General features: G+C 37.7%; 2 protein-coding genes across 2 annotated transcripts in view; one reads left to right on the top strand and one right to left on the bottom strand.

Moving 5' to 3' along the window:
* Positions 1 to 14459, top strand: part of LOC121424123 — a 90469-nt gene that overhangs the window by 32618 nt on the left and 43392 nt on the right. The window contains 5 exon segments of the mRNA XM_041619722.1: positions 10260 to 10494; positions 10996 to 11222; positions 11651 to 11877; positions 13017 to 13184; positions 13951 to 14187. Of these exon segments, the coding sequence (XP_041475656.1) occupies positions 10260 to 10494; positions 10996 to 11222; positions 11651 to 11877; positions 13017 to 13184; positions 13951 to 14187 (1094 nt within the window).
* LOC121424119 lies at positions 5 to 6829 on the bottom strand. The gene is made up of 5 exons (XM_041619718.1): positions 6561 to 6829; positions 4760 to 4864; positions 3418 to 3568; positions 1672 to 1787; positions 5 to 861 (listed from the first exon to the last, which is right to left on the bottom strand). The coding sequence occupies exons 1-5, from the start codon at positions 6642 to 6644 to the stop codon at positions 526 to 528; spliced, it is 792 nt and encodes a 263-aa protein (XP_041475652.1). The 5' UTR covers positions 6645 to 6829; the 3' UTR covers positions 5 to 525.

Raw genomic sequence — 14459 nt, 5'->3', positions numbered from 1 at the left:
CCAAGAGAACAGCATAAGAAAAGGTGGAATACCAATAAAATGTTGATGCGTGCTGTAAAATTCAGCAAGAGTAACTCAAAACACAGGCAAGCTATTGTAGTTGTTAATGGAATCAGTAGCTACATACAAACAAAAATGATTCAAAGACAAAGGCCCAAATTCACAAAGGTAAGTTTTAAAACCATCGGATGAACCCATGGTTTATGCAGACTTCCTGTATAAATTACGTTTATTAAAAAAAGGTCCAAGGTTGATGCTCTCTATTGTCACAGTGTGCCAAATTAACGACAGTTGCCATGGTTATCCATGAGTCCACTCTTCAAATAGTGGACTCATGAATAAAACTAGCGTCCTTAACCATGGTCATTAATTTGGCGCACTGTGACATAAGCGCACATCAGCATAGAATATTTATTACTATGCAGGGCAAATAAGCATAATTCATACAAGAAACTTGCATCCATGGGTTCAACCAATGGTTTTAAAAACCACCTTTTTGAATTTGGGCCTAGTTGTCCAGAATCACTACTGATGTCCATTAACAAACTGCTGCAAACTATTTCTGATCTCTTTAAAAACATCATGGATGTTATTAAATGTTTGCAGCATAGCTTGCTTCGTTCTGAGCGTCTCCTGCTGAACTTGCAACAGACGCTCCTGGTATTCTGTGTGCTGGTCATACCGCACAGAACACCTTCTCTTATGCTGGACGTCTTGGCGTCCTGCATGACCTCCTTGACCCCCCTCTTCCTTCGATGCCTCCTTGACCACAGTCTCCTCGACCACCTCCTCAACCTCCTCCTCTTCCTCCGGATTCCCCATCTCAGCGAGCATGGCACAGGCTGCCGTATTTTGTGATAGCTGCACATCAACAAAAGAAAATTAAACTTGACTTAAATTACATATTTAAACATTTCGTATTGAACATTGGAATGGACTATGATTCAACATTTTTTTCATTTCAAAATCTTAACCCAATTCCAAGCTCATATAAATTGGTATTCCAGGATGAATTAATATGATTTGAACAGAGAAAGGAGAAAAATCAGATAAACAAACCCCTCTTTTTCCCCACTTTCTTTCTTCCCCTTTATATTCCCCTATTCAGTTATGCACATCAATCCATAAGAACACTGAAATATATAAAAACAATATCCTAGTGTCTTTATCACGTTTTGTAAAGGAAAAGAAACACTATTCAGATTAAAAATTCAAAATAAAATATAGACATTCTATTGGCAAAGTGCATATAAGAACTTTTTTTTCCCCTAAAATTTGAATATTTACACAATTAAATCATTATACATCATTTCATCTGGGGAGAAACAAATGCTCTTCTTATCTGAGTGTTTGAAATAACTGTGGTAATCCAGTGCATATGTCCCATTGCAAAAAAAATAAAAAGGTTTTACTATTGGTGCCAATTTAAAATGACCTTGAAGCATCACCTTTCCTTTCATTGTCCTCTTTAAAATAACCTTGCCCCTTTAGATTCTCAAGTAGAGCCATGTGAGAAGAATCGTGGAGAATATCCAATCCAAATATGCTCATTGAATTAATGCCTGAATTCAAGAATAGCTGGAATTAAAATAAATGATCCTTCTTCAAGGCATGTATGTAATTTCACATATGTCATCTATTTGATTGTTGAAACTTTTCTATTAAACCAACCGGTTTCTCTGATGCCCCTGTCTCGGTCTCCATGCCCCGGATCCCATAAACTGCCTTGTCCCGCATCGCTGCCAAGATCATTTCCATTTTGGGCTTAATTTTGCACGTTCCTCCTCCTGAAGATTTAACAAAAATCAATAACGTTACATAATTATAAACTTTCTCAATGCAAACAAAGAGGGACGGTAGAATGATCTAAAAAAGGGAGTAGACACGACCAATACCATGGGGTTGATGATGACTCAACTCCCCCCTCCTCCCCCTGACACAAAAACAATATACCTAAGCAAAAGAAATTGCTAATAACAGATTATGAACTGAAGTCATTCCCAAACACTGATCAGTTAGGAAGTGTGCACAAACAATAACTCTAAGACTGGAATATTAAGAATTGAAACCTTATAGCTATGATTCCATTTTAAAGATTTGACATGTATGCCTCCGCCATTGCGACAGGAACTAGCACATCAATGATGTGGAGCTCATCCGGTATCTCGCAACACAATTTAACACAATTTTAATTTCAGCCCAGTTGACATTGGTGACATAAATTGAGGATATAGAATTGAAATTGATGAAGAAATGACATAGAAGCATTTTTTGTTATCTATGAATAAATTTCATATGAATTAAGTATTAATTATTATCTAGTTAAAGTTTCTTAACTCTGTGTAGAACCTTGGAAGCAAAAAAATCAAAATCGGTCAACAAATAAAGAAGAAGTAGCATTTTACGTGAATTTTGAAAATTGCGCATAAATTAGCATATTCAATGAATTTAAAAATTCTGAGTAGAAGTTTTGACTGCCCCACCTAGTGCTATCATATAAAGCAAACAGAATTGAAATCGGACTTGAAATGGCGAAGGAGTAGCATTTTGAAATTGTGGACGGACGCCACGGCATAAGCTCATCTTGCTCTTCGGGCCGGATGAGCTAAAAATTATAACTCCTATATACATTTGGCAAGTTTGAAGTTAAATCATTAATATAATAATACTAACTTAGTCTCATTTTATACACAGTAATAGTTTTCATGAAATCCATATTTCATAAACATATCCATAAACTTTCAAAGTTATGACATCAATTTAACAATTATCCCCAACATGGCCAAAGATTATTGATCATAGATGACCTTTGACCATTGTCGCTTGAACTGAAATTCACAAAGGATGATCAGTGATACTTGATTACTCTATAGTTTTATGAACCAGGCCCATTTGCTTTTAAGTTATGATGGTAATTCAACAAATACCCCCCCCCATCAAAGTTTATTGACCCTAAATGACCTTTGACCTTAGTCATGTGACCTGAAACTCAGGCAGAATGTTCAGTAATATTTGATTACCCTTATTTCATTTTCATGAACTAGGTCCATATACTATCTAAGTTATGACATTGACATTTCAAAAACTTAACCTTTAACCTTGATATCTCCCATCCCCCCAAAAAAAGACTGCCTGCTGTCACTCCTACATATGCATACTTACAAAAAATTGGAAGTTAAAATTTCTTTTCTTATCACAATAAAGAAATCAACAAGGCCAGAAAAATGAGACAACCCAAAATCCAGCCCGCCTCCCTGCATCCACCTACAATTGACAGAGGCATAAAAATAGTTGTTGAATGATTAGCATGACATATCTTCTAAAAAAATAACTAGATGAACGGTCATAGATCTCTTAAAGCTTAAGTTGATATATTAAACTTAATTCTTTACTTTTAAAATGAATGAAAATACGTACCAGTCTTATTTCTTTGCCTGGCATATTCGTTGGCTTTCTTCTTCAAATCGCTCCAGGACTGCCTGAGGTTGGAGGCTGTGCGGCCTGGACAGCCAAGAGCCGCTAGCTGCTCTGACAGCTCCTCCCACGCCTTTCTCCTTGTTTCAGCAACCTTTATTCGAAATGCAAACAGACCAAAAAATAGTTTTTCTTGCAGTAAACTAAATTGACACTCTTAAGTAAATATGTATATGGTCTAAAAAATAAAAGAAAATCTGCTAAGGGAAAGCTTCTTCTCTTTATCACAAATATTCATCAAAATGTGTTACAAAGAGTTGAGATTAATCCAATCAATCACAACTATGGACAGCCAGCAAAGTCAGCATTTCAAATGCATGAATGTTCAAAATGTTTTCTAGATATGACAAAAATTACATAAATTCATTGCTTTCTTGATGATTTGGTGTGTTCACATTTGTTTACTAAGGACATTTTGAAAATTTTATGTAGAAAAAATTATGATACTGATGGATTTCCATAGAGTTATCATTGATGGGATCAATCGTAACTATTTGTAAGACGGGATCCTGGGCCCTGTTGTACAAATACTCGCGATTGATCCGACCTATCATAACTCTATGGAAATCCATCAGTGTGTTAAATTTTTTTCTACAGGGAAATTGCAAAATGTCCTTTGTACAACACCCCAAATTATCAATAAATCAATGAATTTATGGATATGGATTCATATCTAGAATTTTTTTAACAAACATGCATTTTATATGTTGACTTTGCTGGCTTTGCATAGTTGTGATGGATTGGATTAATCGTAACTCTTTGTACAACAGGGCCCTGAACCTCATCTTACAAAGAGTTGCGATTGATCCAATCGATCGCAATTATGGACGGCCAGCAATGTCGACATCCATTATTCATGTTTGTTCAAAACATTTTCTAGCTATGATGTATATTCAAGCATTCATTGTTTTCGTGAAAATTCACTGTGCTTCTCTTGTATACAGAGGACATTGAGCACGTTTTTCATAGATTAATTAAGACACTAATCAAATCAATCATAACTCTTTGTAAGACGGGGCCAAGGACTACCAAAAAAAAAAAGAAACCCATCTATAAATACAAACAAGAGTGTTGCTAAGGTGAACACATAATGCGCCATCCTGCAACATGGAACATTAAGTTATTCGTAAAGAAAGAAACTGTAGTTACCACGTTTACAAGGTAAAGTTAACAGACGGACAATGAGCGTGATACCGTGTACCGTCTAGGACAGGCATATAATAAAAATGGTAGCAATTAAAATTTGTGCAGTTTTTAAATTTAGCTTCCATACTGTATATCTTACCCTTTCACATGGCGACAAAGGTTGACCAAACAATCGTGTGTGATTGATCCGCACAAAGTCGCACATACACTGCAACTGCTCAAGAGTGTATCTTGACTTTTTCAGCTGTAAGAAATTGAATGAGAAAATAATCTATTAGACGATCACAAAATTCCACTTAGAGATAAAGCCATACAAATATTTGCATTTAGTTTTCTTTCAATTTGAATGATTTAATGTTAAGTATTTTCTATTTGGGGTGACTTTAACCATGGCTTTTATAAAGACTAGTTTGATGGTTGTAAACTTGGATCTAAATGTTGAACTTATGACCATGATTCGAACAGATAAAACCAATCTCAATGTAAACAAATATTGCCCATGAAATTACATTTCAGATGATATATTACCTTAAAGGGATTCGTTCATTTCATCAAGGTCATTTTTATATGCTCATCAGTTTGTTTACTGTATTGTTATAATTTAATTTAGCTATAAAATGACATCAAAATTTAAAGGTGCCCTTTTGAAAACCAATGTAACTCATAGTGTCCATTTGACTAATAAAAATAACATTATGTACTTTGTTCCTTTGCAAGAATTTTTGGTGTGTTTTTTGTAAAGGATTTGTAAGAATTGCTAAGATGTACCGTATGGCCTATGGGCACTAGTATTCAACCCGGGATAATTCAAAGATTTTGAAATATTCCCGAAAATATTTAGAAATATGGTCTGGAATTTATCTTAATTTCATACTTTTGTTATTTCAAGGGTAATCTGTTGTCAGCATTTTCTTTATCAATCTGTGGACTGTATGCGCGGAGGATTGAATTATGCGACGATGGCCTTTTGCACTGAATGGCACTAGTAGTAGTACTAGTAGGCCTACCGGTACCTGTATTCAACCTAGTGAGGATAGATAGCAAATCTCAAATTTTCAAAAGGGTTTAGATTGGTAAATGAGATCTAGATCTATGTAAGTCTCTGGCTTAGATTAATTCCCTGTTTGGTCTCATCTCAAATGGTGTAGTCCATTGTCAGATGGGACAAGGGCAGATTGAGAAACAGGGCCATCTTAAATCACTAGCCTAAAAAAAAGTAATGGCGTGCCGACGGATTGAATACTTCGGCCTAGTGCCAAAAACCATCGCCGAATAAATTTTGATCCCCCGCGCACACAGTCGACTGGTTGAAGAAAAAAATAACGGAAAACAAATAACCAGCATTTGCTCTTCGAAATAGGAAGGGTCTGAAATTCAGGTAAATTCTATATTTCTGTCTAGGCCTATAGCCTAGGGATAGGCCTAGGCCAATTTGAGGAAACTCTCCAAAGACCAAACCGTCAATGTCATTTCCAAACAGTTTAACCATTTTCATCAACAATTCAATTTCATTCATTAAAAAAGGTATAGAATCTTTTTTTATGATATCAGTCATAAAGCAGAATATATGATCATAGCAATAGAAATACAATGGCTAATACAATCAACCGACAGTTTCCAAATCAAATGTGCCGATGCAGACTGCAGAAAACGTAAGCTGCATGCTGCAGCTGCTCGAGCCGCAATCGCAACCTGCAATCACATTACCATGCCGAAGCTCCGGCGGCAATAGACATGGCAAAGACGCTGACCATCGCGAGTGCTTGCGACACAAAACAGAACGAAAGAAACGTCTTTCAAAATATCGTGGGTCTAACTATTACGGTACCAATCGTGATTCAAAATAATACACAGATATTTTTGCAAATAATTTATCGACTTGGAATGATCAAATTGATAAATATCAATACATATGAATGAATAAAATAAGTCGTACTTACTTTGACTGGGGTTTCCATTTTTTCTTCAGCAGACAGCATACATGAGCGATACCGATCGCGATATCGGCTGATATCGGCTTGCATCCTCGTCCAAATTTATTCAGTCTTAAAAAACTCTGGCAAATTAAAAAACTCTGGCAAAAGTTTGCCAGAGTTTTTTTGCCATGAAATTTTGGCCGAATTTGAAACTCTGGCAAAAAACTAAGGTTTTTGCCATAGAAAAACTATGGCAAAAATAAGTCTGGCAAAAGTTTTATGCAACGGGGCCCAGAAGTCTAGCTCAACTTCTGTCTTGTATAGGCTGTCGGAGAAGCTGCAGTTCACAATTCCAAGCCTTACGGTAGTCTGAATATTCATACCTCTTTACTGCAGTCTACATGTATTTTATATTTTGTAAGGAAATAGCAGAGTACATACATTTTATTGGGGTCAGGGAGTTCCTAAAAATCCCGGAAGTTTAAAATTGTTTTCCAAGTCAGGGAATTCCTCAGTTTTTTTTTTTTAAAGTCTGTGAAACATTCATGTAGTATACGAGTTTGAGAATGCTCAAGAGTATGTTTTCCTTTGATTTGTAGTTGTACTCATATCCAGTTTTGATCAAATTAGGATATGATTAATATTTCATTGCAATCCATTCTTTGGTCTAGATACTGTTATCATTGGGATTATGAAACTGTAACAGGATGAAGCTTTTCTTGGTAAAGAATTTGGAGATATTGGTCTGTATTTCAACCTGTGATAATTGCCTCTCACCTCATTAAGTGGGTTTCATTTTAGGATTTCATAAAAAATGTAATCATTTCCTTTTTATTTAACTGGCATGTGTAATGCTAGGCTTGGTACTGCATGTAGGTGATTTTGAATGCATTAATAGTAATTGATTAATTTCTTTCCCATATACATGTATGTTCATGCATACAGAAACATGTAGTTACGTTTTATTGTGTGATGAGAGACTATATGTAGGTACACTAATTTGATGCACTACATGTATGTCAATCTTCATATATTGATTGATTGATTGAAAATCACATTTATTTCAAATACAAAATAATACTTGACATAGTAACGAATACAGTATATATTTCGACACAATTTTGAAGGAGGCGAAAACCCAGAAAGCAGAGCATGAGTTGGGGTCGCCAGATACAAATAAATAACAAGTTACGTACTGTAATGACATCATATGTAATTGCATATAAATAAGAAAGTTAAGAGTAGAAAAGAAACATACAGTAGATGGAGAAGAGGGAGTAGAAATATAGATTTACACACTATGACAATGTGTAATTAACTTCATTTGTAGTTTAAGATTTCAGTCCTTCAGGGTTTTGTCCAAGCACCAGATGCTAGAATGAATATACATGTTGTATTTGTCTTTGCATTCTGATTTTTGGGGAAAATGGATGCTGTTTGTTTTATGATGTGGCTTTTCTTAAGAACTGAAGTTTGCCATTTTCAATGTGGTGCAAAATTTAGTCAGCTTGCTTTACATGATAATGATATGCAATATTCATATGCCATTGCAACTTCACATCAAAATCTCTTTCCCAAGGAAACAGGTACGGTAAGAAAAGAGAAAACATTGCTTGCACTGTGAGCCGTCAGAGAAAACATCCATGTGCTGGATCCCAGTGTACTTGGATTTTAGATGTGGAAAGACGGATGACATGAAGGCATGCACGCCAGGCTTGGTGTGCTGTAGTCCACGTGAAACAATTGTAATTCTTTCACGGACATTTGCTTCAATCCATGCATAAGCTATTATGTGCTGTAGTTCACGTGAAACAATTGTAATGCTTTCACAGACATTTGCTTCAATCCATGCATCAGCTATGAACAGGGTTGCCTGCTTGTGACCCTAGTGGCCTCAGTGGACTTCATTACGTTGCATGAGGGATGCATTCTCAGCAAATTCAACCTGAAGGACGATATTGACTCCATTTGTTTCAGCATTCCTCTTATGTAATAATAATAATAATAATAATAAGGCATTTAGGAACACTATACATAGTACACTATATCATAGCGTTTACACTGTAGATCAATTTACAAATACTTAAAAAGCTACATCTATCCTGGATACAAGTACGTTTTCAACTGTTTCTTAAATCTTTGAAGAGAAGTTTCAGATAATAATCACAAGAACAACAACAACAAACAACAGCAATATTAATAATAGGCATTTATATACCGCCATCTATCTAGAAATAAACAGTTCCGAGGCGCATTGTTTATTATTATTATTACCCCAGGTTTAGCTTGCGCTGCATTTCAGCGCTCAGTGCATTCAAGGAATCAATCCTGCCGGATACCCATTCACCTCACCTGGATCAAGTGCTGCACAGTGTGGATACATTTCCTTCTGAAGGAAATGTCCATGTACATTTGTAGATGTGTATCAGCAGAGATTTCAATTGGTGCTTCAATTCACCGAATACATCTTCCACCAAAGCCACAATCGTAACTTTTTCTGCGGTCTGCCACTGTTTGTAAGTGATATTGGTGCACTTGCATCTTCAGGTCTGTAGATGTTGATATTGTTCTTGCAATCAGGGCATTCTAATGCCATGCAATCCTTGCTTGCTGGGTTACATATACCAAAGCTTCAGTAAATGCTGTGGTTATATCTGGTAAGGCTGAGCAGGTATCTTTCAGCCCTTGCAGTAAGAGCCTCATGTTTTTGTGGTATGTGCAAACATGTACAGTATAGGGTATTTGATCAAACAACTTCACATGACGTGGACGCAAATCCCAAAACTCGCTGAGACTGATTGAGATGCCAGCTCCACTTTCACGGAAAGATTTGCTTCTGAAAGCGACATCATCATGTATCTTGCCTGGATCTCAATCTTCAATTTCTTGCCCTGCCTACTTTTCTGGCTTATAATTAGCTTATCTTTTCGCCTTTTCACAGCTCCCTCCTATTTAGCTGCTAGCAGCTCCATGTACTGTTAGCGCCCACATGCACAGCGCTAGCATGCATCGTACCTACTGTTACAGTACCGCGATCTTGTTCCGTAGACCCTGCGTTTCACACCGTCTGCTATATATTTAGTTCCCAAGACCGCGTATATTACCCTTGTAGTCAGTTCCTTAGTACCCCATTTCAGGGTTTCGTGAGGCAAACGTTCCCCCATCAAAATAGAATTTGAGTGCCCCCCCCCCCCCCCCGATGCAAGCAGTCTGCTCAAAGCACCACACTACAGTACATGCATATTTGCTCTTAGGCTGCATTCTTCAGGCCATTTGCTCTTACACAATATACATTACCATATGACAACATAACATTTCCGAATTATGTGCGCTTGACTTGAACGTACACCCCCTATGTGTGAAAAGGGGCCGGACATACTTTTGAAAGTACAAAAATTAAGAAATTCTTACTTTTTTTTTTAGAAACATGAAGTCATAACAGATTGGGCAATATCCAACTCTGATTATTTCAAAGTTTATATCAGGTTTGAAATGTGTTGCAAACTTGAGCTTTTAATATAAGTAAAATCATATATTGTTGCTATGGCAACTTTAATGCCTTGCCAAAATAAAATGATACATGGTTTGACATTATTTCTTTCAGATTCATACATTTCACTGTCTTAGCTTTCAAGTGATATCTACATGTAATTAGTTCTGTTTGTAGGTTTTTGCAATTTTCTGGAACAGTCCATATGTATATCTCTCTATTTTGCTTTGTAGGAATTACTGAAAGGCAAATCCAGATAACCCATGAGTCTATCACCTCCAGTGTCCGGCAGCAGGAGCTCTCGGACAAGTGGACAGTCAACATGACATTGAACCTGTTGCTGGTGTCTGGGCTGGTACCCGAGGCCGTCTGGCTTGCCCACGAGCTAGGGGACTGGAAGAGTGCCTTTGCGTTGTCAGCAATCTATTCAACACAGATTCAGAGCCAGCTTGGAACAAAAGCTCCAAGGTATTGTTGGAAATAAGTTAAATGTTTAACTTCCTTGGTTGACCTTCCATAAGTTGCCTAACTCAAAGTAATTTTTAGACCAAAGTTTAGATTAGATTGTTAGATTGAGTGAAGTGGCCCAGTGGATTATTCTCCTGACTTTCAAACTGAGGGTCGGGGGTTCGATTCCAGCCATGGCGTAATTTCTTCATCAAGGAATTGATCCACACTGTGCTGCATTCAAACCAGGGGAGGCAAATGGGTACCTGGCAGGAATTTATTTCTTAAAATGCAGTGCTCATAAGAGCTATAGCCAGGATCATTATGCTGCATTACTGTAGAGCGCTTTGAGACTTCTGATAACGTAAGTATTAAACGCCATATAAGCAGGTATGAAGTTATATGTGTAACTTCTCCACAGTGAAATAGGTCTGATTGTAATAGGCAATCAAGTCAAATATGTTTGACTTTAATAGGCAATCTGACCTGTAACTTTATCTTCTTCGTTTGTTTTCATCTCAGCACGCTTGATGAATCCCTCATCCTACCACCAAACCTCTCTCCCACCAATCTCCTAAGGGAAGGGCTCAACTCCGTCCTCCAGACCCCTATCCTGGACCCCCAGGCATCCCCTACTCCAGGGAAGAAGGTCCAGAGAGCCGGATCCTTCTCAGGGAGCCAGAGACGAGGTTCCTACGGCTCCCTCCTGGACTCACCGGCGATGCCGATTAGGAAGAGCTCATCAGTGTGTAAGTGTAGACAGGATAAATGTGACTTGCCATCCCATGATCAACAATAAGTTTTCCAAAATGAAGTTTTAGATTTCCATTGAGCTTCGAAAAGGCACATCCTATTAAACATGATATATAGCTTGATTGATATAAAAAAAAAACTCGCAAGCACTTGATTGAATGCAGAAGAAATTCAGCAAGAGCTTAAAAAAATGAGCAACTTGATTAGTCAACAAATATCCTCAAAAGTGCTTGATTGAATGCTGAAGAAATTCAGCAAAAGCTGTAGTGTAAGGAGAAAATAATCTATTCGGCATTACTCATTTTCAGAGGAAACATTAAAACAGACTTCATATCTAATCATATCAAAATTGGATGAATGTGTAAACTTGTCAAAAGGATGTATGAACTGGAAAAAACTTTTCTCAAAATATGCTAATATCCAGGTTCTCTGGTAGAGGAGGACAAGCTAGCTCAGGTTCAGTTGAGCCAGACCTTGACTGACATCCTGACAGCAGCCACCTTGAGCAGGCAGGACCCTAGCCACTGGCTCCTGGAGAGTATGATGGAAGAGTGCCTTGCCCTGGCCAAAGGCTTCACTTCGTTGGTCCCAGAAGAATTTTACCTTCCTGCCCCACCGTACTACTGCCCACAACCTGATTACATTCCAAACGTAGGTTGAAGTCTTGTATATTTGTGAACATCTCTTGCACCCTGTAGTATAGAGGTTTGCGATGAATTGCAAGTATGAAAGAATCTCTCCAATTGTTTCCTTAACTGTTATGAACAAAGTGCGCAAACGATGATCTGGATTGGTAATTGACCTTTAGTGATTGAGTGCAAACATTAGTGTTACGGAGTCCTAGTAAAAAATGTATCTTTATAAAGCCATTCACTATTACCTCACCATTGATGTTGGCATTATCAGTTAGGCCATAATTGCAAAAGCTTTCTTTTCCTTTGAGGTTAAATCACAAAATTTAAGATAGATGGGAGTGTAAATTGCTAAATTGCACAAGATTTTGCAATCCTACTATGACCTCTTAACCCTATCTAAGCCGGGGTATTTTGGGAGTTCATATGGCCGGGGGGGGGGGGCCTGGAAGGCCCCCCTTGAGATCTCGGTCGTCGACCGCGTGATCGCGGCACGCGGGTTGCCTGGGACATAATCTACAAAATTGTATAGTAATTTATTTCATGCGAATCGCTATTAAGTGATTATGCTAATTTATGCGTAATTAGCATGCAAAATCATACTTGTTCCTCTAACTCCCTAAATAAAGCTCCAAATGTACTCATTTTTGGTATAGAAACTCTTTGTGGTGTTCTTGTTTTTTGACCTATTGTTTTTCATTGTTTTTTCAATGAAATTTGTTGGGGACTCTTCTGAGATCATAAAAAGCATAAAATAAATACATTTAGACCAGCAAAACTTAAAGTAATCATACATTTTTTAATTTTTGTTGAAAACACAATTTGCATTGACTTTGTACACAAAACCATGTTTTTGAACAATTTTTGGTCTGACATGCACTTACATAATGTTGCGTAATTTTGGAACCACGTACCTGGTGACGCAAAATTGGTCTCAAAAGTTGCGCAAAACTTGAAAGTAAAAAGTCAGTGAGCGGCGAGGTCAAAAAATTTCACACGGCATAAATATCGCGCAATTTGTTGAGGGGGGGGGCCTCTGATCCCCTACAATGCTCAGGACTGATACGACCAATGATACCTCAGTAGGGTTATATACTGTTTTATGAGCTGTCATGTAAAATAGTCTTGTACTGACACTGTTTTCTTTATTTTGCATAGGACTCTGATCCTCCAGAAGTCCTTGAAGAAGATGACAGGAGACGTGAGATCAATGACCTGGTGCAGCTGATCCTACTGGTCCTCAATGCTTCTCACTGCAGTCTGCCGTGTGCCAGATGGTATGTGGAGCAGTTAAGAGAGGTGCAGGAGAAGGAGAAAGCCTGGAAGGTCAGTTCATTCACCTCATCCAATCCAGTGTATTGAGTAATTGGTGTAGCACCTTTTAATTGCAGTTACAAAGTGCCTGTCTTCATTGCACCAGAGTTTGTAAAGGGGGGGGGGCAAAGATTGGTCTTTCTAACCATCTTTGAACCTCACACAAATTTATGAAGTTGTGGTCGACTTCACAAGTGAAGGATGAAGATCATCCTCACAAATCACTTCACGATTGTCTCCACTAGATATTCATGTCAGCCACTCAACATTAAAAACCTTTTGAAAGAGACCAGGTGGGTGTTTCATAAAGCTGTTCGTAAGTTAAGAGCGACTTTGAGAACGACTGGTGATCCTTTCTTATGGCAAATGGTATAATCATTAGCGATGGTTTTGCGCGTAAGAAAGGACCACCAGTCGTTCTTAAAGTCGCTCTTATCTTAGGAACAGCTTTATGAAATGGCCCCCAGGGACCCAGTTAAAGCACAGTTACAGAACTTGCCTTTATGGCAAATACCACAGTAGAAGGGCTCAGCAGCCTATCACATGTCAAGGATTTTTTACAGTATTTACAATAAAGGTAAAGTTACAAACAAAGTCTTTATGGAATGGGCCTCAGATGAACAATAGAAAAAATAAAAAGTTCATTTACACCTCAAATATTTTTTGAATTATTGAAATAAATGCAAAGGATAGGAGGATCAGACTAAGAGAATTTGACAAATAGCATGTGATTATTCTAACTATTTTAATATCTTTTATTCCTGAAATCTCCCATCAGCCCAAAGAATCTTCAGTAGAGCTACCAGCTCAGCTTCAGGCCCACCTGTCCTACCCAGTGGACATTCTCTCTGGCATGGATGATCCTAACAACAACCTTGACAGCAATGCCAAGGGATCAGTCCTGAAGTGCTTCAGGGATCTATGCAGTCTCCTCTGGATGCTGTATGTGAGAGACAAGCTATCTTTAGCTGTCCGCAAGTATCAGACAAGCAAGGAGAGGTCAACCCATGTTCAGGTAATGATCCTTTTTCCTATTTTGTTCTATCTTTACCATTCCCTTTTGGTCCAGATTTATTCAAATATATGTTTGTGCTAAATAAGTCCCTTTGAAACCTCATGATCCAATTATGAAATGGCAAGAGTTAAGTTCCTAGAAGCCGAGAATCCCACTTAAAACTCCATAGATCTTTGATGCTTCTGATTCAACTTACATCATACACCTGTGTGTTATTTATCATGAAACTGCATTCCGTCCTTTGAAGTTGAACCTATTTGAGTCTGCATAAA

This window comes from Lytechinus variegatus, chromosome 11 (assembly GCF_018143015.1).
Source record: "Lytechinus variegatus isolate NC3 chromosome 11, Lvar_3.0, whole genome shotgun sequence".
NCBI classification, from domain to species: domain Eukaryota; kingdom Metazoa; phylum Echinodermata; class Echinoidea; order Temnopleuroida; family Toxopneustidae; genus Lytechinus; species Lytechinus variegatus.
Note: the sequence above shows the minus strand (reverse complement) of the source record. Positions and strands in the feature narration are given on the sequence as shown.